Genomic DNA, 23,591 nt, shown 5'->3' with positions numbered 1-23,591 from the left:
GAGTATACAGAAATAGGCTTTACCGAGTGTTTATTTCTTCTAGACTATTTATTACTGAACTACAATAAAACATGCTATTCCATGATGTGTAATGTTATTGATACATGAAATGACTGATAGGATTTTGGCCAAATCGCCCAGCCCCAAGTGAATATTTTTTTGTTGGAAGGTCCCAGAGCTCAGTAAAAACTAGGGATGACCCTGGTCAGAGTCTTTTAATATCGCTATACAGTATTACAGCAGCACAGCATGCTGAGGCTACAGTTACAGTGAAGTAAGTACAGCAGAGTAGCTCTGCTTTAAGTAAATAGCTCATGTTTCCTTTGATGGTTTCCATTCATGCTTTCTATAATGTTCTGTAGTATTTTGTATGCTAAGTGTCAGCGTGGATCTGCTGTGTCAGACAGCTTCTTATCATCTCCAGCGTGAACTAAATACGTATGTTAAGGTGCAGTTTCTGAACCAGCAGCAGCATCTCTGAGTTCTGGCTTGTCTTCTAAATGTCACCCTGGGGGTCTTGCTCCTGTGGTTGAGTGGTTGGGGGCCTTTTAAGGGCCCCTTGTCTCATAATCATTCCATGGTTATGTAAATCATATTTCTTTGAGGCAGACCTGATGTGAAGTTAGAAATACTATTATTCTGTGAGTTGGAATAAATGAGTGGAGCCACAGAATAATTTTTGATTTTATGTTTTTGCTGCCGCCAAAACTCACTGGCTAATATAGATAACTGGTAATATCCAGGCTGTATTTTCTCAGTAAGTGGCAAGAGTGCACAGCTTAATTCTGCACTGGGGATTAATTTAACCAGTAAGATTGCTCTGTTTCCCGAGTAAATTCAACCCAGGGTCCACCATCTATCTGAAGAGCCCTTGAGCAGGACAGTTAATCCCCAACCAGCTCCAGTGGTGCTGTTCCGTAGATGTGAAGTTATTTCATTATTCATGGAGCTCATGTTTTTTTTCTTTTTAACTTTCTGCTCCCTTCAGATGAGCGCGAGGCAGTTCAGAAGAAGACCTTCACTAAATGGGTCAACTCGATCTTGTCCCGGGTCGGCTGTCGCATCTCTGACCTCTACCTGGACTTGCGGGACGGACGCATGCTCATTAAACTGCTGGAGGTGCTGTCCGGCGAACGACTTGTAAGACGCTCCCTATACATTTTTATATTTTTCTCTCCTTTTTTACTCTTTGCACTGTCTGTCTCTCTCTTGTGGTCACTCTTGCCTTCATAATTTTCCCTTTCTATGTTTTCTTTCTCATTTCTGTCTTTAGCCAAAACCCACTAAAGGCCGAATGCGTATCCACTGTTTGGAGAATGTGGACAAGGCCCTGCAGTTCCTCAAAGAGCAGAGGGTCCACCTGGAGAACATGGGCTCCCACGACATCGTTGACGGAAACCATCGCCTCATCCTCGGCCTCATCTGGACCATCATCCTTCGCTTCCAGGTAAACTAAGACCATGGCTAACACTCACATTAAGCTTTATTTCCTTATTTTTGCTGATTTGAATCACTCAAAGCCTGAAGATGTTAAAATAAAACTTTTGTAATGCGGGGTGCTTTTTAACCGCTAAATATGCAGTGCATTGATTGCATTGGTTTTTTTAAGCTGTGGGTAAAAATAAAAGTCAACTTAGCCCACTTTTTTATCACAAATTTTTATTGCAACCATTACAATTTACAGACAATACAACATGTTGCAGAAAACATTTTGATCGCTCTCTCTCTTTCTCTCTCTCTATTATGATTCTTTCACAGGCAAAAGGTTAAATATTGCAATATATATAGTCACCATTCCTTCAGTTATGCTCCTCATCACAAAAAGATAACACTTTATTGATGCCCAGATGAGAAACTAACATGTTACTGCAGTAAAAGAAACAGATAAAGAGCTATTTAAAAAAACATACAATACAACAAATTATTGATTATAATTATTATATAACGCACAATACTCAGCTGTGCAAATATATATGTACAGAAGTATAAAAATGCTAGTATTGCAAATCTACAAGCCTTATTGAGGTAGAAACTGACTTGTTAAGAGTCATACTGATGTTTGTAGGTATATCAATATAACGATAAAAGCAAAATATATGAAATGAACTGCAGAATTATATATATATAACTGTGTAGGTATGTACAGATGTGTGTTTGTATACTGCATATTAAGGGTGTAACGGTTCACAAAATTCACGGTGAGGTTCAATACAACACAGAAATGCCAGAGACATTTCCTTGATTTTAAAATATCTTTAATAAAACTAACATCATGAAAGTATGTTCTTTTTGACTTTGAACAGCGATGGATTAATTTGTGTAAAGGAAGCTGCAGCAACTCCTGTTTTGTCTTCAACACATGGGCTGCAGTTGTGCTTCTGTAAAAGAAGGTTCACACTCTCTCTGATCTTTGAAAGGAGGCCAGAGATCTGCTGCACTGCTCTCTGAGAAGCTGGATTAATGACATGCATAGCAAAGCATCCTATCTGTGGCCCTGAACCAGCAGCTCCAACAGCATTAACTATATTCATGGCATTGTCAGTAGTCACAGGTATATAGCTGTATTAGCTAGCTCCACCTTCCACTACTTCGCTCATCTCTTGGGCCAAATCCTCTCAAGGGGGCGTGTCTGAAGAACATGGCTCTTCATCTCCCGTTCAGTGGGGAGGTAATGTGCTGTCAGGTAGCTTTGTGTAGTCCGTGACGTCCTGCCGGCTGTTGTTGTCGGGCATTTGATTCTCTATTTGGGCTTTTGTTTTCCTGTACATAACAGGAATGAGGGTCCGGCTGAAATGGGCTCGTGGCGGAGTAGTGCCACGGAGCTCAATAACATTACGCATGTTCGTAAAGCAGCTGTGTATTCCACTAGAGATAGGGTCTCATATCCGCGGCTGTAAATGTACCCCTTGCCGTGAAGATTGCTTTACGCTGCGGTGGAGTTTGTAGCGTGTGTGCTGCTCTTGGTTTGTTCCTGGTGAGCTAGTTCAGCGCTAACGCGCATCACCGGAGGACAATGTTTTTCTTCCGTGGTGGGAGTGTCACACAGCACGCTGCCTGTTACGTTGCCTTGTTGAGCGCAGAGAACGAGAGAACATTTTATTTCACACAAGTTAAGATGTATTTTATTTTCCAAACGCTATAGTATTATTCCAACGAATTGTTCGGTATGTAATGTGTGCCGAACCGAAAACCTCGTGTATTATATTTTATATTAGTATTATTAGTATTAGTTATATTATATATTTATATACTTACATTTATGTTATGTCTCACATCAATAAACGTCACCATTAGATTTCTGGTCTGACAATGGTCTCACAATGTTATTTAACATGTGTACCACAATCCTAACAGGAGGAGCTGGTCGCCTCTGCAGCCTGACCACAGTTCAAATATGACTCTTAATATAGCTATTATGATTATGGTACTATATACGCGTATACACATTAAATCAGAGTATGTTAAAACCTGTTTTTATTTACATTTAGTGTACAATCTGCAGTGTTTGATAGACCAGTCTCCGATTAACTGATTGGTCTCATTTGGGTGTGTATGCATGCAGCACAGAAACAGTTTCAGCTGGTACCCTTGGGATGTTTTTGACTTTACTTTTCCTCGAATGAGATCGCTTCAGGTTCCAGAGCCATTATTATCTGCTGTAAGAAGCACATCCAGAACATCAGAACATGTCTGTTTGACTGTTTTTTATCTTCCTGCAGGGGGCATATATTTATTTTTAATTTGACAGCAGCTCCGTTATTTTTAGACACGTTAGTTCAAACAATATGGCCTCCTGCATTATTCAGCCTTTTCAAAGAAAAAGAAAAGAAAAAGACAGGAGTTGACTTGGTCTTGTCTGTATCTTTTCAGTCTTTATAAAGCATGGAGAATCAAAGCTGGCTAAATTTAGATTTCTCTCAGGGCCTGTCTCTCAGATCACATCACTGCTCTAATTACTGGCCCACTGTGTGGGAAAATAAGAACTTCAATAATTACCACCCCTCCTATCAACTGGATCTTTGGTTTAAATTTGTGAGAATCCAGTCGGCTAATAACAGTGATGATTTATCACTTGATAAGTTTTGTTGTACACAAATGAATACCTCCTCGTATGGCTGTAAGCTATAATAAATCATGTATTTCAAAGGGGTATTTGTGCCACTTTGCCTAAATGTTTCCCTGCTGCTGCATCCTATTAGTGACATGTTACTATCAGTTAAGTTTTTGTTCTCTGCTGCGAATTGTTCTTGTTTGATTACAAACCTCACAGTCATTAGTTACGTTTCATTATTCATCATCCAGCTGTGCTTGTTGTTTTTAATCAGATCCAGGACATTGTTGTGGAAACGGGCCAGGCGGACCAGAAGGAGACACGCTCAGCCAAGGACGCTCTTCTTCTGTGGTGTCAGATGAAAACGGCAGGGTAAGTGGAATTTGTGAACTTTAGCATCCCCAAGCTGTTGTAAATAACCTTTGGGAATTAGTATGATAATCAACTCCTGTGCACACCTGTACATCTTTTAGTTAAAGATTTTATTTTGTGTATGTCTACCTGCACCACTCTGTGCTTGTATTTGTTTTAGTGTTTAAATGATTAATCTGTTATGTAAAGCATATTTGAGCATCTTAAAAAGTGTTTATGAATAACATTGGCTACTATTTTTATTATTCACATTTTCAAATGTTTGAAAATGGGTTTGCAAAAAGCAGTCACAATCACTTTTTTAAAAATTTTTATTTCATTATACTGTTTAATTTCTAAAAATGGTTAAGCAGTGTTGTTTCAATGTAATCAAATAGGTCCACCCAAAACCACAGTTTAGGTGTTTTTCCTTTTTTGGACATATTACATTACAGAATATATTTAATAAAAATAAAGCCATAAATGAAGATTTTCTTCAAGAAATAGTTTGGTGTTTTTGGAAATATAATTACTGGCTTTTTTTTTTTACAAATAGTTAGATGAGAAAATCAATGTGAAGTTACTGATAGGAAACAGTTAGCTTAGCTTAGCATAAAGACTAGAAAAAAGGGCAAACAGACTGTCCAAAGGTAACAAAATCCACCTACCAGCACCTAGAAAACTCACTAATTAGCATAATACTTGTGTAATTTGTATAAAAACAAATGTTTTCCGGAAGTTCTGTGCTGCTGGGCTGATTTTTTTTACCTCGGACAGAGCCATGCTAGCTGTTTCCCCCTCTTTCTAGACTTTATGCTGACCTGAGCTAACCGGCTGCTGGCTGTAGATTCTTCTTTACCACACAGACATGAGAGTGATATTGATTTTCACATCTAAGGCTCTGCAAGAAAGCAAATCAGATGTTAAACTATTCTTTAAGGTTAGAGGTCGTCATTTAAAGTGTTGTGATTTGCTAGCATCCAGTTGGAATCTGTCATATTTCAGAATCCATGTCTCTAAAATTTGTGATCTTTTGAACAAATCACGAAATGCCGATAAATGCCTGAGTCTGCTCGAGCCTGAAGCTGCAGAAATACGCTTGTTGCACATGTTGAGAAGCAGAACAGATCCCAGACATTGAGTTAAAGCAGGAGCTCTTCCCAGCAATGTCCCCTATGTTCAGTCAATGATGTCCCCTGCCTGTTGTTTTGCAGATATCCCAATGTCAACATCAGAAATTTCACCACCAGCTGGAAAGACGGCATGGCCTTCAACGCTCTCATACACAAACACCGGTAAGAAGAGATGAATGGCCAAATCCACTCTCACCAGCTCTGCCATGTAAACACTCATGAAACCCGTCTGCTCAGTGTCTCTCCTCCTCATTCTGCTTCATCTCTTTCACTGTCTCATTTTCCTCTTTTGCTCTCATGCTCCATCTTTCTCTCTCAGGCCAGATCTGGTGGACTATAGTAATTTGAAGAAGTCAAACCCGACCCACAACCTCCAGAGCGCCTTCAACGTAGCAGAGCAGCAGCTTGGCGTGACCAAGCTGTTGGACCCCGAAGGCGAGTGACCGCCGGAGGCTGTGCCTTCATGTAGAACTAAATGTTTATGAGCTTTAAGCCTGGTGGAAAAAAGACCTCAGGACCAGATATGGTCTCTGGCTTGGCTGTGACTGACTTGTCTGCCGTTTTGTTTTGTAGATGTGTTCACAGAGAATCCAGATGAGAAGTCTATCATCACGTACGTCGTAGCATTTTACCACTACTTCTCGAAGATGAAGCAGCTCGCTGTCGAGGGCAAGAGAGTAGGAAAGGTAAGAGGGAAAGATGACGCACATGTGTGACGAATTTGTTAACATAAAATTGTTCCTGCTTCTCAGATTGTCTCTGACCTCCTTCTTCAGGTTCTGGATCACGCCATCGAGACAGAGAAGATGATTGATAAGTATGAGACGCTATCGTCAGACCTGCTGACGTGGATCGAGCAGACCATTGTCGTGCTGAAGAACCGGAAACTTGCCAACTCGCTGACTGGAGTTCAGCAGCAGCTTCAGGCCTTCAACACCTACCGCACGGTAGAGAAGCCGCCCAAGTGAGTCGAGCCGAGACACCTTCCCATTACATTGCACTCTGTTCTGTTTCTGTTCTGTTCTCTTTGTCCAGTGCTTTTTAATCTCCAAGAAAAAAAACAAAACACAACTCACCCTTACAATATTAAGAAATATCAGAGTTACAATAACAAACAAAAAGAAACACAGCAAGCCGCCACAAAAAACAACACGCCCTCTAAGCAAGTGGATTAGAGTTGTCTGGGAAATCTAGAAAGATAAATTTTATATGTAGGGGACACAATATCTTCGTTAAACTACATTGATACAGTAGAAAGATCACTATCTTTGCAACAGTTTGCAATACTCTTATTGGCTGCCGTTATAGCTAGTAGTTGTGTGTGATTTGTTCATTAACGTTTGGCTTCCTTCCAGCCAAGTCCAAACCATTTTAGTAAATTCAAACTTTTCAGTTAAAATCAATATTTTTTTCCTTAAATTTTATACTATATTAAAAATGTATAACTTTTCAGTACAATCCATACGTCTAATGCATTTTGACTTCTGAATTTTTTTTTCTGTTTTTAAACAGATGTATTTGATTATATTATATCTATAGACCAACAAACAAACAGGAAACAAATGTTAGACCCTGATCAGACATCTAATCACATAGAAGTGAACACAATTGATGTGGATGTAGACAAATGGATAAATACATATTAATATAATTATATATTAGATAGAAGTGAAACAATTATAGAACAAATAAACTACTTATTATTTGTATTATTATTATTTTGATTAAAGTTATAATAATGAAGATTAGAATAGACATATATTGATAAATATGTTTTGGAAAAAAATGATAAAAGGGACAATCAGCAAACACATGGGTCTTCAAATTAAGGTGAATGTGGTTTATACCTCAGTGTGGGCATCATGCAGAGATTGTACAAGGAGAGAGCTCTTCCTCATATGTAAAAACTGAAAGCGTACACCTCATTTGTACCTATTTTGTGTGACTTGTGTTTGTTTTTTTCAGGTTCCAGGAGAAGGGAAACCTTGAGGTGCTGCTTTTCACCATCCAGAGTCGAATGAGGGCCAACAACCAGAGGGTCTACACGCCTAAAGAAGGAGCCCTGGTCGCAGATATCAACAGGGTGAGAAGGATCATGTTTTTTCTCCTTATCTATTCATCCTCAGTATATTTCCTTGATTCATCATTTTGTCTATAAAATGTGAAAAAATAACAAAAAATAGCCAACCACAATTTATATAATACCAATGAAATGTCTACAAATAGCTTGTTTTGTCCAACCAACAGTCCAAACCCCAAAGATATTCAGTTTATTTATCATTTAAAACAAAGAAAAGCAACAAATCCTCCCAGTTGAGAAGCTGAGACTGAGGGATTTTGCCATTTTTAAAAACATTCCCCAGAATAAAACAATTAATTAATCAGTTATTAAAAACAAATTAACTAATTGATTACTTGACTAATCACTTCAGCTGTAGTTTTAATGTTTGGATTTTCATATGAAGTCTCTCTTCACACACACTAACTAGCAAAAAACAACAAACATCATCTCATCATCTGTGTGCAGGCCTGGGAGCGTCTGGAGACGGCGGAGCACGAGCGGGAGCGAGTCCTGAGAGACGAGCTGATCAGACAGGAGAAGCTGGAACAGATGGCGAGGAGATTCGACAGGAAGGCTGCCATGAGGGAGACCTGGCTCCAGGAGAACCAGAGGCTAGTGGCTCAGGTACAACATCCACCACAATACCATGGATATTATATGATGCTGTTAGCTGACATTTGTTCTGAGGTGTCTCTTGACAAAACGTTGACCGCAATTAGGCTACCCAGTTAAATTAAGTTAAAACCTGATTATTGGTGATAAACAACTGAGACAGGTTACAATGAAAAAAAATGGCACCAACTGAAAAGTGTCATTTGCAAGTAACAAATAGCAATATTAGTTAACAGAAGTTAGAAGAAAGTAGATATTTAGCTGTTTGTTAACAAAAAGATGAAAGTTAAAATCATCACAATATTTATTAAAGTATTGACATTACTGCGGAGTCTAGAAGCTCTATGTAACTGTTTTTCAATGATTTGTTTATCGTTTATCTCGTGGACACGCAGGAGGATGCACATTCTTGATGTGTCCTGCCAATGGTTTCACACTGTTACACAGGTGGCGGTAATAAACCAATGTGCCAGCAAAGGCGGTAAAAAGGGTAGAAGAAGACTGCGAGCTATAGTAAACATGAATGTAAACAATGCCAGATTTGAAATACTTAACTATCAGCTTTGCAAATGTTTTGTGAATAAGGAAACACATTCAGCACATTTAATGGAGCTTAAAAATACATGAACATTGGTGAGAACCACTGAATGTAAACATAACATTTGTTTGTTTAGAAGAAAAGTCCACAAGGCACCTTTTAGTAAAAGCAGCAATGTAAAAAAACCTAGTAAACTATACTCCGCTTCTACAAGTACAATCAAGGTATTTGCAAAATCTACCTACAGCTTAAAGTTTTAACAAATAAACCATAATGTTTCATGTCTAATGAACCGCTCTCTGCTCCCCTCTCCTCAGGATAACTTTGGTTACGACCTGCCAGCCGTGGAGGCAGCGAAGAAAAAGCACAATGCCATTGAGACGGACATCGCTGCGTATGAGGAACGCGTTCAGGTCCTGGTGGACATCTCAAAGGAGCTGGAGTCAGAGCGATACCATGACGCCAAACGCATCGACGTGCGGAAAGATAACGTCCTGCGCCTGTGGGACTACCTGCAGGAGCTGCTGAAGGCTCGCAGGGCGCGGCTAGATAAGAACCTGACCCTTCAGAGGATCTTCCAGGAGATGCTGTACATCATCAGCTGGATGGATGACATGAAGGTACAGCACAGGCACAGCATTATTCATCAACTATAACATTTATTTTCTAGACACTAAACTGATCAGATTGCTCTTTTCTCCTTTTCTTCAGGCTCGACTTATGTCTCCTGACTTTGGGAAACACTTGTTGGAAGTTGAAGATTTGTTACAGAAACACGCTCTGTTAGAGAACGACATCGCTCTGCAGGCGGAGAGAGTGCAGGGCGCCAGTGCTGCTGCTCTCAAGTTTGCCAACGGAGAAAGTGAGTGCAGTGGCCCGTCATGCGCCTTGCTCCTGGTTTTGTTGGAGATGAGGACACTAAATGGATTGCAGGCCATGGACTCTGATGTTGAACCTCAAAAGTTTTTGTGCACCTACCAAAATATATCCGTAAAACTGTGCAAAAATACTGAAAGTTATCATCGGATGATTTGTCTTGTCATGTTTACATATTCTGTGATTGGATATTTCCTAAAATTATATTTCATCAAAGTTCATGAATTCCTGCTTGTGTAAGAAAACAACAAAACATTTCAACCAATGCACAAATCATACATTTGTGATTTGCATCCTCAATTCGAAAAGGCTGACAAACAGTAGGCTACTTACATACAATTTAAATAAAAGAATGATATTTACCCCTGCATTCAAAGTACATTAAGTGCAATTGATATGAATGTCATTTATTTTTAAACAAGCTACTCTATATAACAAACCTATGAAAGGTTAACATTGGCTCAGCAGATATAATATTACATATGTATATACTGACTCTATTGCCCGTCATTCTCTCCCCAGGCTACAAGCCATGTGATCCTCAGGTGATCCGGGACAGGGTGCAGCACCTGGACTTGTGCTACCAGGAGCTTTGTGCCCTGGCGGCCCAGCGAAGAGCTCGCTTGGAACAGTCTCGGCTCTTCTGGAACTTCCTGTGGGAGGTGGCGGAGCTGGAGAGCTGGATTAGAGAGAAGGAGCACATTTTCTCCTCCCTGGATTATGGCAAGGACCTGACGAGCGTGCTGGTGCTCCAGAGCAAACACAGCGCCTTTGAGGACGAGCTCGGAGCCCGCCGCGCCAACCTTGACCAGGTCTTGGCCGAAGGAGATAAGATGATCCAGGCCAAGCACTTTGGCTCCCCGAAGGTTCAAGAAAGCATGGACGACATCAGGAGGCAATGGCAGCAGCTGGAGGAGCTGGCTGCGTTTCGGAAACAAAACCTCCGGGATACCCAGAGGTTCTTCCAGTTTCAGGGAGACGCTGATGAACTCAAGTCCTGGCTGCTGGACGCCAAGAGACAGATGAGCAGCGATGACATGGGCCACGACGAGTACACCACCCAGCGGCTAATGAAAAAGCACAAGGACCTGAAGAATGAAGCAATCAAGAACGGAGCCACCATAGATGCTCTATCCAAACAGGCCAATGCGCTGCCAGAGGAGCTACAAAACACCCCTGATATCCAGAGACGTCTGAAGGACATCAAGGACCTGTACATGGAGCTCATGTCGCTGGCTGACCTGAGACAGAAGAAGCTAGATGATGCTATGGCCCTGTACACCATCTTCAGTGAGACGGACGCTTGTGAGCTCTGGATGGGTCAGAAGGAGACGTGGTTGGTGGGTTTAGAGGTGCCTGAGAAGCTGGAGGATCTGGAAGTAGTACAGAATAGGTACATATAACTAATTATATCATTATGCACTCCAGAATTATTGTTCTACATGTCTAGATTTAATATTGTAATTCATACAAATCTGGAAACCAGAATGTTCCAAAAGCAAAACAAAAAAGCTTTTTTTTCCTCCATGTTTTGTGTTCTTGTGTTAATGTGTCATCTACTTGTTATTTTTTTTTATTTTTAACGAGCACTTTTCTTGTTTTTAGGTTGAGCATTCTAGCTCAAGATATGGCAAATGTCCAGTCGAGAGTTGATGACGTCAATAAAGCTGTGAAACAGCTTGAGGACAGCAGACACCCTCGCACAAAAGAGGTCAAAGAATGTCAGACGCGACTGAATAAGAGGTGCTTTACATATATTTTCTATTCATTATAAGTATCGAAAATACAATACATTTCTAATTAATCAGTCAGTGTTACATCTAAATAAATATTTAAAATTATGAATATTTATGTTTGCCCCTGTGGCATATCAAAACAGGTGTATAATTTCCCAAAAGTTTCCTGGAAAGAAGTCTGTAATTTAGCACTAATTACACCTAAAATAGAGACAATTGGTGTACACCTCAGGTCAGCTGGACCTGCAGAAATGGAAAGTTTGTCTACAAGGAAGCATACAATTCAACATATATGGAGAAAAAAGTTTACAATAATTATTTTATTTACAGTGAATGAAGAAGTTCATCCAATGAAAGGACTATTTTCCCTAGTAGGAAACTGCAACTTAGGAAATGATTAGGAAATAACAAATCTGCAAAATAGTATAAAAAGTGTTAAAGATTACATTTAAGTGATGCAAACATTCAATAAATAATTGTCTTTCAGGTGGGAGGCCTTCAAGGCCATGGTGGACGACAAGAAGAGGAAAGTGGATTCTGCCGTTAGCCTTAACAACTACGGGCTGGAGTGTGACGAGACAGAGACCTGGATCAAAGACAAGACACGGGTGATCGAGTCCACACAGGACTTGGGCAATGACCTGGCAGCCGTTATGACCATCCAGAGGAAACTGTTTGGCATGGAGAGAGATTTGGCCGCCATCGACAACAAGCTTACCTTCCTGAGGAAAGAGGCCGATCAGCTGGCTAAGGACCATCCGGAGAACGCGGATGACATCTTGGCCCGCAGAAGGGAGCTGGACGCGGCCTGGGACACGCTAAAGAAGACCCTGAAAGACAGAGAGGACTCTTTAGGCGAGGTCAGCAAATTACAGACCTTCCTCCAAGACATGGATGACTTCCAGTCCTGGCTTTTCAAGACCCAGAAGGCTGTGGCGTCGGAGGAAATGCCCGCTTCTCTGCCGGAGGCCGAGGAGCAGCTCAGCCTTCATGACGCAGTGCGTGAAGTCATAAACAACCATGAGGAGGACTATCACTGCGTAAGGGACACCGGTGCCCAGGTCACCCAGGGCCAGGAGGATGATCCTCAGTACCAGCAGCTGGAGCAGAGGCTGAAGGGGCTGGACCGTGGTTGGGTTGAACTGCAGAAGATGTGGGACAGCCGCAAGAATTTCCTGGACCAGGGTCTGGGCTTCCAACAGTTCATGAGGGATGGCAAAGCTGTAGAGGCCATCCTCAACAACCAGGTACTGTAAATGAAGGACTAGGTAAATTAAGATTATGGCTTGTCTCCAAATTGCGTCTTTAAGTGGAACAGTGCATAGAGTTAGCTTTTTAATGATAGGGCTAGTGATGCTACAGGTATTTCAAACGTGGTATTGGAGGAATGCAGCATGATCAGTTGCCACTACGCTGGTTGAGTGTCTCAAGGGTGTTTGTCCTTTTCTTTCTTTTGCTTTGTTTGCAGGAGTACACCTTGGCCCACATAGACAAGCCCGACAACTTGGCTGGGGCAGAGAAAGCTTTGAAGAAGCATGAGGACTTTTTGAGCACCATGGAGGCCAACGAGGACAAGATTGACGGCACTCTGCAGGGCGGACAGCGGCTAGTGGACGGCAACAACCTGTACTCTGGGAAAGTGCAGGACAAAATGGCCTCAATCAGAGACAGGTCAGTCATTGTGGTTTTAGGTCAATATGATTATAATTAGGTTTTGTCAAAAGCGTTATTGAACAAGTAGAAAATGATGATGATATTGTAGTACTTCTGGGAAACTTTGACATGATTTCAACCGCATTTGACGTTGATCATGAACAGATTTTGACTTAGAGTGGTCTTTGTTGTCTGTTTCTTTCTCTCCCATAATCGCAACTGATTCTTGTCAGAGAAAATGTGAATTTATGTACAGCAAAAAGTTCTAAAATTACACTTGAATCAGTGATCTTATTATGAGTAAGAAAATATCTTCGCAATAAGACACAACTTACTGCTACTTACAGCGAAGAATAACAGTGACTCTCAAGTGATCACATGATTAATCACATTTATGTTCTGGCAGCAGGAGAAGAAATTTTTTATTCAATTTATAATTTCTGTGAAAATTCGTAACATCTCCAGTAAGCAATTGACTTGTGGAATTAACTGCTATCTAATATAGTTATAGTATTTAAATAAGGATTAATATTGAAAACTGGCTCCTACTTTGTTTCTGTACTGCAGTCCTCTAAAATCTAACCTTAATAAACCATTAGAGACTTTTGCTATCAAATGGTCCAAAATGTAACTTTTAGCAGTTTGATAAATACCGTACAAGCCCTGATCTTATGTAGAAAAATAGAAATCTTCTTCTTTATAGTTTAAACCAGCTCAGCAGTGAAACAGCTTTCTTATCACAGTATCATTATTGACAACAAGAAGCAGTAGAGAGCATGGGAGCTTGTCCCATTAACTCCCACAATTCAGCTCGGTAGACGGGCGCCCCGATAATGGATATTGATCTTTAAGTGAGAGCTATTCTTCACGGTGTCTCAGAGAAACGGATGATGTTTTGGGTTACTGTGTCAGGTATTTTTCTGTGTGGTGGAAGAGCTCATAATGATTCACCCTCTGATTCACCACCCCCCTCATTCAGAGTTACATCCTGTTATGTCACAGAGACAGATGTTGAATTAAAACGTGGAGGAAGATGAGTTGTATTTTGAATGTATTTTCTTGTGTTTGATCTTCAGGCAAAACAAAAATAAGAGAAGAGCCCAGGAGGTGTCAGAAAAGCTCAGAGACAACCGCGACCTGCAGCACTTCCTGCAAAACACTCAGGATGTGAGTTCACTGTTAGTTTACTGTTCATGTAATCACTGGGTAACATCAATATTCATTATTAACTTAATTATTCCTTCACTGAGACTTGACACTACTGTGTTGATTATTGTAGTCAATTTGCAGAACACACTCTGTGTTGTTTATAATAACACAGTGGTACTTGATGAGACTTTTAATAGACAAAATTTATATCTTCCCTATTTGGGATTGGGGTCCCATTTGGCTAATTGGTAAATGCTCTGTTTTGAAAAGATAAAGAAGTAAATCCTGCTCAAAGAAAGTCACCTCTGCACAAATTAGAAATGCTGACGTTTCCATGACTTTCCCAAGTTTTTGAACCGTGCGTGCTTGAATTTTCGATGTTGATTTGAATCTTTTTTTTTTTTTCTTTTTTTTTTACTAATCTCTGATACTCACTCTTCCTCTCCTTGCTTCAGCTGACCGTGTGGATCAACGAGAAGATGCTGACGGCTCAGGACACATCGTACGATGAGGCCAGGAACCTCCACAGCAAATGGCTGAAACATCAGGCCTTCATGGCTGAGCTGGCCTCCAACAAGGACTGGCTGAACAAAGTAGACGAGGTTGGTAACGCTAAGCTTCTCAAAAGGGAAGATTTAAAGTGTTCTTTGCCATGCATGATAGAAAACTGAATATCTTTTGATTTTGGACTGTTGGTTGAGATCATCCTGGGCTGTGGGCTGTGAACTTTTCACTAATATTTGACATTTTGTAAAAAATAAATGACTTGTTGATAAATTAAAAAAAATAAATGGCAGATTAATTGATAATGAAAATGATTCTTAGATGCGGTCATGACATAATTTTGGCATATAATGAGAGATGAAAAATGTATGACGTAGAATAACATGGTCAAATATTGTTTCTTAAATGTCATTGTTCCTTTAAATGTTATTGTATTGATGAAGCATAGAGTATTGATTAAGTTTAGGATTTTGTTATTTGTTTTATAAAAGATTATTTGCTTAGTTGACTCAAATGATGCAGTTGTTAATCTTATTAAAATTTTCTTCACCCACCATGATATTTTTTGCCCAGAAGAGTATTTTGGAAACAACATCATCTTCTCTCTGTACGTGTTTTTGTGGATGCAGGAGGGTCAGGAGCTCATGGACTCCAAGCCTGAGTTTGAGCCCATCGTGAAGGAGCGTCTGGCCAAACTCCACGAGCTGTGGGACAAGCTGGAGTCCACAACCCAGGAGAAAGCCCGGCTGCTGTTTGACGCCAACCGCTCTGAGCTGTTTGACCAGAGCCTAACTGATATGAAGAAGTGGCTCGGTGGGCTGCAGCAGCAGCTACAGAGTGGCGATAAGGACGTCAAAGACCTGACTAAAGCCAACATCCTGCTCAAGAAGCATCAGGTCTGTCTCTTTAGCACTATAAAAACTTCAGATTTGTATGCTTGTTGTGTCTGCATTGCACTTTTTAAATTACATGTAGTTAAATCTCACCATGGGAGTGAATACATTCAAGTTTTATCTTTGGATTCATTTTGAGTGAGTGAGCACCTGTGACAGATCAGTATTTGTGTTTACTGTAAAATCTAAACATGAAAAAAGCATTATATTTCTTGGAAAGAACAACTAGAACAGCATACGTCCTCTGAATGATATCACAGTCCGTGCTGCATTGGTAAAAGTTTCATGAAATCATAAGCTGAAAACAGTGGCTAAGCTCAGTTTCACACATAGACGGTAAGACAAACTAACATTTGGTTCGTTTACCCTCCACCACATCCTGATTAGACTCTTGAAAGGCTGTTCATCTTTTTTCTGTTATCGTATCTCCCCATGCCAGATAACAGAGAACCAGGTACGTGACCGGGCGCGGGAGCTGGAGGAGCTCCAGGAGGCCGTGAGGAAGCACAGCGGAGGCAGGGAGGACCAGGCGGAGCTTGAGGCTGAGCAGCAGGCCCTGCAGAGGGACTTCCAGCAGCTCCTCACACCACTGGCCCAGCGCAAGGGCAAGCTGGAGGCCGTCAAGGCTGTCCATCAGTTCTACAGAGACCTGGCCGATGAGCTTGTAAGCATGGATCCGATTTCAGAGCAAAATTGAAGTGTTGAAACTCTGTGCTCTCACAAAATGATTTATGTCACACAATTTAAATAAAGGATGTTAAATTTGAAAGGAGCAGGATTAATGTTGGCTTTTGAGCGACAGCAAGAGAAAAGCTTTTGGGAAATATTGAAACCTGAATTTCAGAGGATATTTTTTTCCTGCAAAAATGATAACTTCTTCATTTGGAAATGAACTTTTCAATTATAGTATATGCACTTAGTATGCAAGACAGTAAGACCATCAGCTCTCTCCATGAAATTGACTCTGCAGGTGAATCTGGGTAAAATGCTTTAATCCCTTATTGGTTTCTCTGCCTAAATCCACTTAGAGACAGCTTAAAGAAGGATTTTTGCTGTTTGAGAAAAATTGTATAAAATTCAGTATAAGAAAGGCAGTCTTAACATTTTTGTATATTCCGTGTGCATCTGAGATCTGTAAATCTGTTTCTCAACATAAAGCAGTCCCTACTTTTTTCTCTTTTCATTGTCATAATCCTCTTTTTCTTCTCTTCCTCTCTCTCTCTCAGCTCTGGATTGAGGAGAGGATGCCCCTGGCAATGTCACAAGAGCACGGCCACAATCTTCAAACTGTGCAAATGCTGCTGAAGAAGAACCAGGTGAGGCGTTTGTCTGTAGGAAAAAGGGTTGTGGGTTGCTTTGCTATAATTTGCTACTTGTACATTTTTACTTTATTACATTATTTTCTTGATCAATTTTTGCGATTGGGGTCTATAAAATGTCAGAAAATAGTGAGAAATGCCCCTCTCAATGCCCTAGAGCTTGCTGTGACTTCTTCAAATTGCTCATTTTGTCCCACCAGCAGTTAAAACCCAAAGAGAGTTAGTTTACAATTATGTATGTCAAAAAAGACAAAAAGTCCTCTTTTTTTATTACTATTTTTACTTGAAAATGTATTGAAATAATTTATCAATTGTCAAAATTGTTAATTATTCCTCTGTCAATTGTGGTAAACTATGCAGTTAGTGTTCAACTGCCATTCAGGATAATATTGACTACTTATATTGTAAAAGCAAAGAAAACAACCTCGGATACACTTAGTTTGTTTGTTTTTGCTTCTTTAAATATCACAAAGGTATGCATGATTGATGTGTGAACGTCTTTTATAAAAGCATGAGCAGAGCCTCTTGAACACCATCATTTGATCATCATCTCTAGCGCAATGCTTTGCACTCACCGTCTCCTTTTCTGTACATCAGACGTTGCAGAGGGAGATTGAGGGCCACCAGCCTCGCATTGACGAAGTGCTAGAGCGAGGAAGGAGGATGGCGGCGGCCGCCAGCGCAGAGGGCAGACCGGAGGCAGAGCGAATCACGGACCAGCTGAGGGAGCTGGATGAGGCGTGGGCCCGGCTGCAGGACGAGATGGCCAAGCGCAGGGAGAGGCTGAGCGGCTCCAGCTCGGCCCAGCATTACTACAACGACGCGGATGAGGCCGAAGCCTGGATAGGGGAGCAGGAGCTTTACATGATCGCGGATGAAAAGGCCAAGGTGAGGAGCAGAGGAACTGCTGTGCGTTACAGACAAGGAAGCAGGCTGATTAATCAGGGATGAAGCCGCAGATGTCTGAAAACAGATCTTATTATCTGAATCAAAAACAATCATGTTGAGCAAATAACAAATGGCACTGAACGCATTAACATGATTACATGGTTAGGGTTTTCTTCAATTAAGTTGACACGCTTTTTATAAGTAGGATCCTCTATTGTGAACTTATTTGGAGTATTTTGTTTTGCTTTAATGTGCAGTCTCCCTTTCTCACAGAATGTAATCCTCCTCCTTTATTCTGCCTCCTCCACCTCTTCTTCCTTCTCTCCAGGACGAGCAGAGCGCCATGCTGATGCTGAAGCGCCACATGATTCTTAAGCAAGCCGTTGATGACTATGCTGACTCCATTCAGAGGCTGGCTGACCGTGCCCAAAAAATGTTTGCTGAAGACCATCCTGATGGGTTTGTGATTGGACAATCTGCTGCAAACACAGAAAAGAATTACATCTCAGGAACTTAATTCACTCATGTTGTCTCAGTCAGTTTTGGTTTAGGGTGATAAAGAGAGACAAGCATGTACAATGTGCTAATTCCTGTTTCCTAATCACACACCTCATCTAGAGTAAACCCAAATCCAATCTCTTTGTTATTTTCTCATTTTGTCCATCCTCCCTGCATCTCATTTCCTTCCGTCTTCTCACTTTTCTTTGTGTGCAGTGAGGAAATCATCAGGCGACAGGGCCAGGTGGATAAGCAGTACGCGGGGCTGAAGGAGCTGGCGGAGGACCGCAGGAAGAAGCTGGACCACACCTACCACCACTTCCTGCTGAGCCGAGAGGTGGAGTACCTGGAACACTGGATTGCAGAGAGAGACATGGTAGCCTCCTCTCAGGAGATGGGCCAGGACCTGGACCACGTCACGGTATTATTCACACAAAAAAACATGCACACACATCATCGCGATCATACCTTACAAGAAAAACATTAACATTAGAGTGCATACAGAGAGAGAGAGAGAAGCTGAGATCAGCTCTGTAAAACACTTTGACTTGCACAAACCTGTATGATAGGTGCTATACTAATAAAGTCTGATTGATTGATATAGTAGAGGTGCTCAAATACGCATTTAGCTACATGTGGCAATTTTTGTATCTTATTTTGCTGTTTTAAAAAAGACAGTTATGCTCACTGACCATTAAAGGTAACTGAAAAATCATAACTAAGTAGCAAATGATTGAAACGTCTCATGAACAACAAGAGAAAAGGATAGTTTTCCTGTTTTATGAAATTATATTCTGCTTCTATGCTTCTTTTAGTATAAAGTCATGACAGACCATCTGTTTTCATGAAGACATGATGTGTACAGTGTACAGATATCACACTACACGATTTCTTGGGTATTGAAGTAAATAAATAGTTTTCTCTCGCTGCCATATGTGCTCCTATTCAGCACATTGCCCTGTGCACCTTAAAAACTAAATGCAATTCCAACTTCCATACAAAAAGTACAAATATTGTTGCATGTTTTTTTGTTTTTGTTTTTTTAAACATATCTGTCTTGTCTCTTCAGCTTCTGAGGGACAAGTTCCGAGAGTTTGCGCGGGAGACGGGGATGGTGGGTCAGGAGCGAGTGGACCTGGTCAACGGGACGATAGACGAGCTGATCGAAGCCGGCCACACCGAGGCAGCCACCATGGCAGAGTGGAAAGACACCATCAATGAGAGCTGGGCTGATCTGCTGGAGCTCATCGACACTCGCGCTCAGCTCCTCACTACTTCTTACGAGCTGCTCAAGTAAGGAAAACAGTATCGACGTACCAGACCATGAGCTGAAAGACAGCCTGTTATCTGGATTGATGCCATTAAATCTCATGTGTAACATAGCGTGTCCAAACAAGTGAGAATAATGTTGATATCTGGAGGAACTAACAGCATCAAACCAGAAAACATCTGGTTACAATAGCACTGTCAATTTGAATATTACAACTTTACATTGATTATAGTAAGTAGCATTATACATGTGGTGATAATACACACAGAGCCAAAGAGACTGAGAGATTGAACCCTTTTTTTAAGGTACTTTGACGATGGAAAGGAGCTAGTCGCTCAGATCCATGAAAAGCAGAAAGAGCTGCCCGATGATGTGGGAGAGGACTTCAGCAAAGCAGAGTCCTTCCACAGAATGCATGCCGCCTTTGAGAGAGACATCACCGCTCTAGGCAAACAGGTACAACACAGGGGATCCGCCCTTTTATACTGAGGGAACACAGCAGGCAGCGGCCCAGAGGCAAACCTTGATGATTCATTTCTAGAGGGGGGAGAGAGTGCTGCAATGTTTGGGCAACTGTGAACAGCTTTCTCAAAGGGTAAAGAGCAATTAACGGTGGTCCTGTGGGGGGATTTTTAAATTTGTTTCAGCCTCTTAATCCCATTGCTTTGGGATGAAAAATCTATTTTTAAATCTATTTAAAATAAATTAATAATAATAATATTTACAAAATGTACCTTTCTTTAAAAGGTACTCAAAGACACTTTACATGGTAAAAACAGAAACAGTAAAAGCAATAACAATACAAACAAAGGAAACAAATGAGATTATAACAGTAAGACGTTTTTTTAATCAACCCTGGGTTTAAAGTACTATATTATTTAATTGTATTCTTGGTAACAAACGGTACCCACTGTTTGTGCTCTGCTGTTTCCGTCAGCTCTATCCTTTAAATATCTTTGATTAACACTAGTTTTGCATGTTAGACCACAATTACCCCCCCAAATGGTTGTCATATCACAAAATCCAGTCAGATTTTTGGTGAGCACAGATAAACTTTCTCTCTTCAGCAGATCAATGTAAAAACAGCCTTCTAGTATCAAACTCGGCACATACATCACTCTGCACAGTGGAGGTCAAACATCCATGTAAAGTAACAAAATGCGAAACACAGTTTTGAATGGAGGGAGACTTTAGTTTTTATAAATTACTTTAATGATTTGACTCTTGATTCTCCTTCCACAAGGTTCAACAGTTCCAGGAGACCGCTTCACGGCTTCATGCCCAATATGCAGGGGGACAAGCGGACGCCATCCAGGTTAAAGAACGAGAGGTGGTGGAAGCCTGGAAGGGCCTGCTTGACGCCTGCGACGGCCGTAGGGTGCGACTGGTGGACACGGCGGAGAAGTTCCGCTTTTTCACAATGGTGCGAGACCTGATGGCCTGGATGGAGAGCATCATCCAGCAGATAGAGACCCAGGAAAAACCCAGGTGAGCACACGTCGAACAAGGACGTCACCGTTTATTTAGATATCCATTCAGTAAATTTCAGCTTAAAATCAACATTGATTTCTGCCATTTCCAAGGCGGTTTTCTCTTTTTTTCTGAAGACATTTCTATTTTGAGCATGAGTATATTATCTCTTTATGAAACTGTCTATCTTACTAGTAGAATGTATGAAGTACAACTACACTATTTATTATACTAAAGGACACTGTCCTGGTCATTACTGTTGCAGTTCCAGTCCCTACCAACAGAGGTAGATAAGCTTCACACATTGCCTGTTATCAGTTAATATCCTTCCCCTCTCTGCATTAGGGATGTCTCATCTGTGGAGCTCCTGCAGAAGTACCACCAGGGGATCCGCTCAGAGATCGAGGCCAGGGGAGCAAATTTCAATGACTGCATAGACCTCGGCAAGGCCCTGCTGACACGCAAGCACCGAGACTCTGCTGAGGTAAGGCTTCAGTAGCAAAGACAGCTTCTTTTCATCCTCAGCTGGGCCTCAAATTGCTGCTTTCATTAGATTTAATTACTTTTCTGGGAGTGATTGTTCTTGTCTGGCACAATGGAACCAATTGGATTGCCACGAAAGAAAAAATTCCACTCATCTTTCACTCATCAGGGAGACTATAAAGCAAACACTAATTAGAAATGGAAAAACCAAAAGAATTTAAATGAGCAATTGACCCCGGCCTGAATTTAACGTGCGGTTAATTGCTCCACAATACTAATTCTTAGAAGGATAATAACCAGTCTGGGGGCTGAGTTGTTTAATAATGCTGATATGTAACTGCGACTGTATAACTGCTTGTGTCAGATCAAAGAGAAGCTGGTACAGCTGATGGAGAAAAGGAAGGAGATGATGTTCAAGTGGGACGACAGATGGGACTGGCTCAGACTCTGTGAGTAAAACCACACTAACCTCAACCTAAAGGCAAAACCTGTACATATATTATTCCTGTCACAAATCTAAACTAAACTGCCAAATGACTAACTAATGTGAATGCTCATAAATGTACTGACCTTTGCACATGAAATAGCACCATGGCTTTTGACTCCAATAAGCACAAGACAGAAACAAAGACAATCTATTATAGTGTTTCTGCACAATTAAAAATTGTGTTTTCTCAAACAGGTGATTCCTTCAACTACATTTTGGAATTATATTTTCACGTTTAAATTTTGCCTGTACAGATTTAAGTCTAGAGAAAATGTTGCTTTTTACAAGATGGACAACCACATTGAAAGCTTATTGTAATATTTCAGAAAATGTCCTGACTTTCTACAATGTTCTCCACATCTTAACATGTTGTCACTTTTTAAAATATTCTCACTTTCCAAAAATTTTTTAACTTTGTAAAGATGTCTTCCCTTTACAAAACATGTCCTCACTTACCACAAAATGTTCACATTTTGTAAAGACATTCACACTTTTAAAAATATCTTCACATCCTAAAGTTAAAATAATACCCAGCATAAATATTTCTGAAGATAAAGGTTCCAGTCATGATGACTGTCTTTGTTGCTTCCAGTGCTGGAGGTGTGTCAGTTTGCGCGGGACGCCTCGGTGGCGGAGGCCTGGCTGATCGCTCAGGAGCCCTACGTGTCCAGTAGAGACCTGGGCCACACGGTGGACGAGGTCGAGAAACTCCTCAAGAGGCACGAGGCCTTTGAGAAATCCACCGCCACATGGGAGGAGCGCTTCTCTGCACTGGAGCGCCTCACTACGGTTTGGACAAAAACATGAGTCATTATAGCTGCTGAAAAATATATATACATTATGGTCAAATGAAAAAAATCTTACCTGCAGGTTTACACCACAACTGGCAGTAACGTGTCATGTCATGTTTCTTAAATAAAATCAACCAGTGGATTAGTTATTGACTGCGGTTCCTTACTGTGTTGCAGCTGGAGCTGTTGGAGCTGAGGAATCAGCAACAGGAGATGGAGCAGTTCCTTAAAGAAGAGCAACGCTCAGATATGGACAGCAGGTACACACACTCCCACATAGATACATGCAGGAATACTTATTATGTACATCAGGGTTTCTCAAAGGTTTGATAACTGAGTGGCAATTAATGGGGCCATATATGATTGAGCCTCACAGGAAAGGTGCACACAAAAAAAACCTTTTCCATCTCGTTTTGCAACATACTAAACCATGACTTTTTCACGCTATACTATGGCTTTTTCTGACTTTTTCCTACATACTAGACTGACTTTTTTATTGTGTTTTTCTTATGTTTAAACATACTATACTGTGGTTTATTAATAAATGTTTCAACATACTATATTAGGGCATATTCATAGCTTTTTTCTACATACTATACTATGACATCCTTCACATTCTAGGCTTTTTATAATTTTTTGCAACATATATACTATGACGTTTTAAAACTTTTTGCAACATATATACTATGACAATTTTCGACTTACTATACAATGATTTTTTCATTTTTCGACATACAATACTATGACATTTTTTGACATGCTATACTAGGGCTTTTTTAAACTTTTTGCGACGTAATATACTATGACTATTTCATAAAATGTTTCGA

The 23,591-nt window shown here is 40.7% G+C and overlaps 1 protein-coding gene across 2 annotated transcripts in view; it reads left to right on the top strand.

Moving 5' to 3' along the window:
* The window catches only part of sptb (spectrin, beta, erythrocytic), a 47,742-nt gene that overhangs the window by 15,917 nt on the left and 8,234 nt on the right, over positions 1-23,591 (top strand). For both annotated transcript variants that reach the window (XM_068721952.1, XM_068721951.1), the window contains 30 exons: positions 989-1,140; positions 1,274-1,447; positions 4,326-4,423; positions 5,617-5,697; positions 5,855-5,970; positions 6,109-6,221; positions 6,312-6,499; positions 7,501-7,618; positions 8,063-8,221; positions 9,065-9,367; positions 9,459-9,609; positions 10,146-11,016; positions 11,229-11,366; positions 11,847-12,606; positions 12,828-13,030; positions 14,089-14,179; positions 14,617-14,763; positions 15,295-15,561; positions 15,998-16,222; positions 16,785-16,874; positions 17,475-17,765; positions 18,094-18,224; positions 18,480-18,684; positions 19,333-19,556; positions 19,839-19,989; positions 20,777-21,021; positions 21,349-21,487; positions 21,851-21,935; positions 22,566-22,762; positions 22,942-23,024. In XM_068721952.1, coding sequence (XP_068578053.1) covers positions 989-1,140; positions 1,274-1,447; positions 4,326-4,423; positions 5,617-5,697; positions 5,855-5,970; positions 6,109-6,221; positions 6,312-6,499; positions 7,501-7,618; positions 8,063-8,221; positions 9,065-9,367; positions 9,459-9,609; positions 10,146-11,016; positions 11,229-11,366; positions 11,847-12,606; positions 12,828-13,030; positions 14,089-14,179; positions 14,617-14,763; positions 15,295-15,561; positions 15,998-16,222; positions 16,785-16,874; positions 17,475-17,765; positions 18,094-18,224; positions 18,480-18,684; positions 19,333-19,556; positions 19,839-19,989; positions 20,777-21,021; positions 21,349-21,487; positions 21,851-21,935; positions 22,566-22,762; positions 22,942-23,024 — 6,196 coding nt within the window. The remainder of the gene's footprint in view (positions 1-988; positions 1,141-1,273; positions 1,448-4,325; positions 4,424-5,616; positions 5,698-5,854; positions 5,971-6,108; positions 6,222-6,311; positions 6,500-7,500; positions 7,619-8,062; positions 8,222-9,064; positions 9,368-9,458; positions 9,610-10,145; positions 11,017-11,228; positions 11,367-11,846; positions 12,607-12,827; positions 13,031-14,088; positions 14,180-14,616; positions 14,764-15,294; positions 15,562-15,997; positions 16,223-16,784; positions 16,875-17,474; positions 17,766-18,093; positions 18,225-18,479; positions 18,685-19,332; positions 19,557-19,838; positions 19,990-20,776; positions 21,022-21,348; positions 21,488-21,850; positions 21,936-22,565; positions 22,763-22,941; positions 23,025-23,591) is intronic.

Source organism: Cebidichthys violaceus, unplaced genomic scaffold (genome assembly GCF_023349555.1).
Source record: "Cebidichthys violaceus isolate CVI_PGR_0920_01 unplaced genomic scaffold, fCebVio1.0.p SCAF_28, whole genome shotgun sequence".
Lineage (NCBI taxonomy): Eukaryota > Metazoa > Chordata > Actinopteri > Perciformes > Stichaeidae > Cebidichthys > Cebidichthys violaceus.
This window is presented reverse-complemented; position numbering and strand designations above follow the sequence as displayed.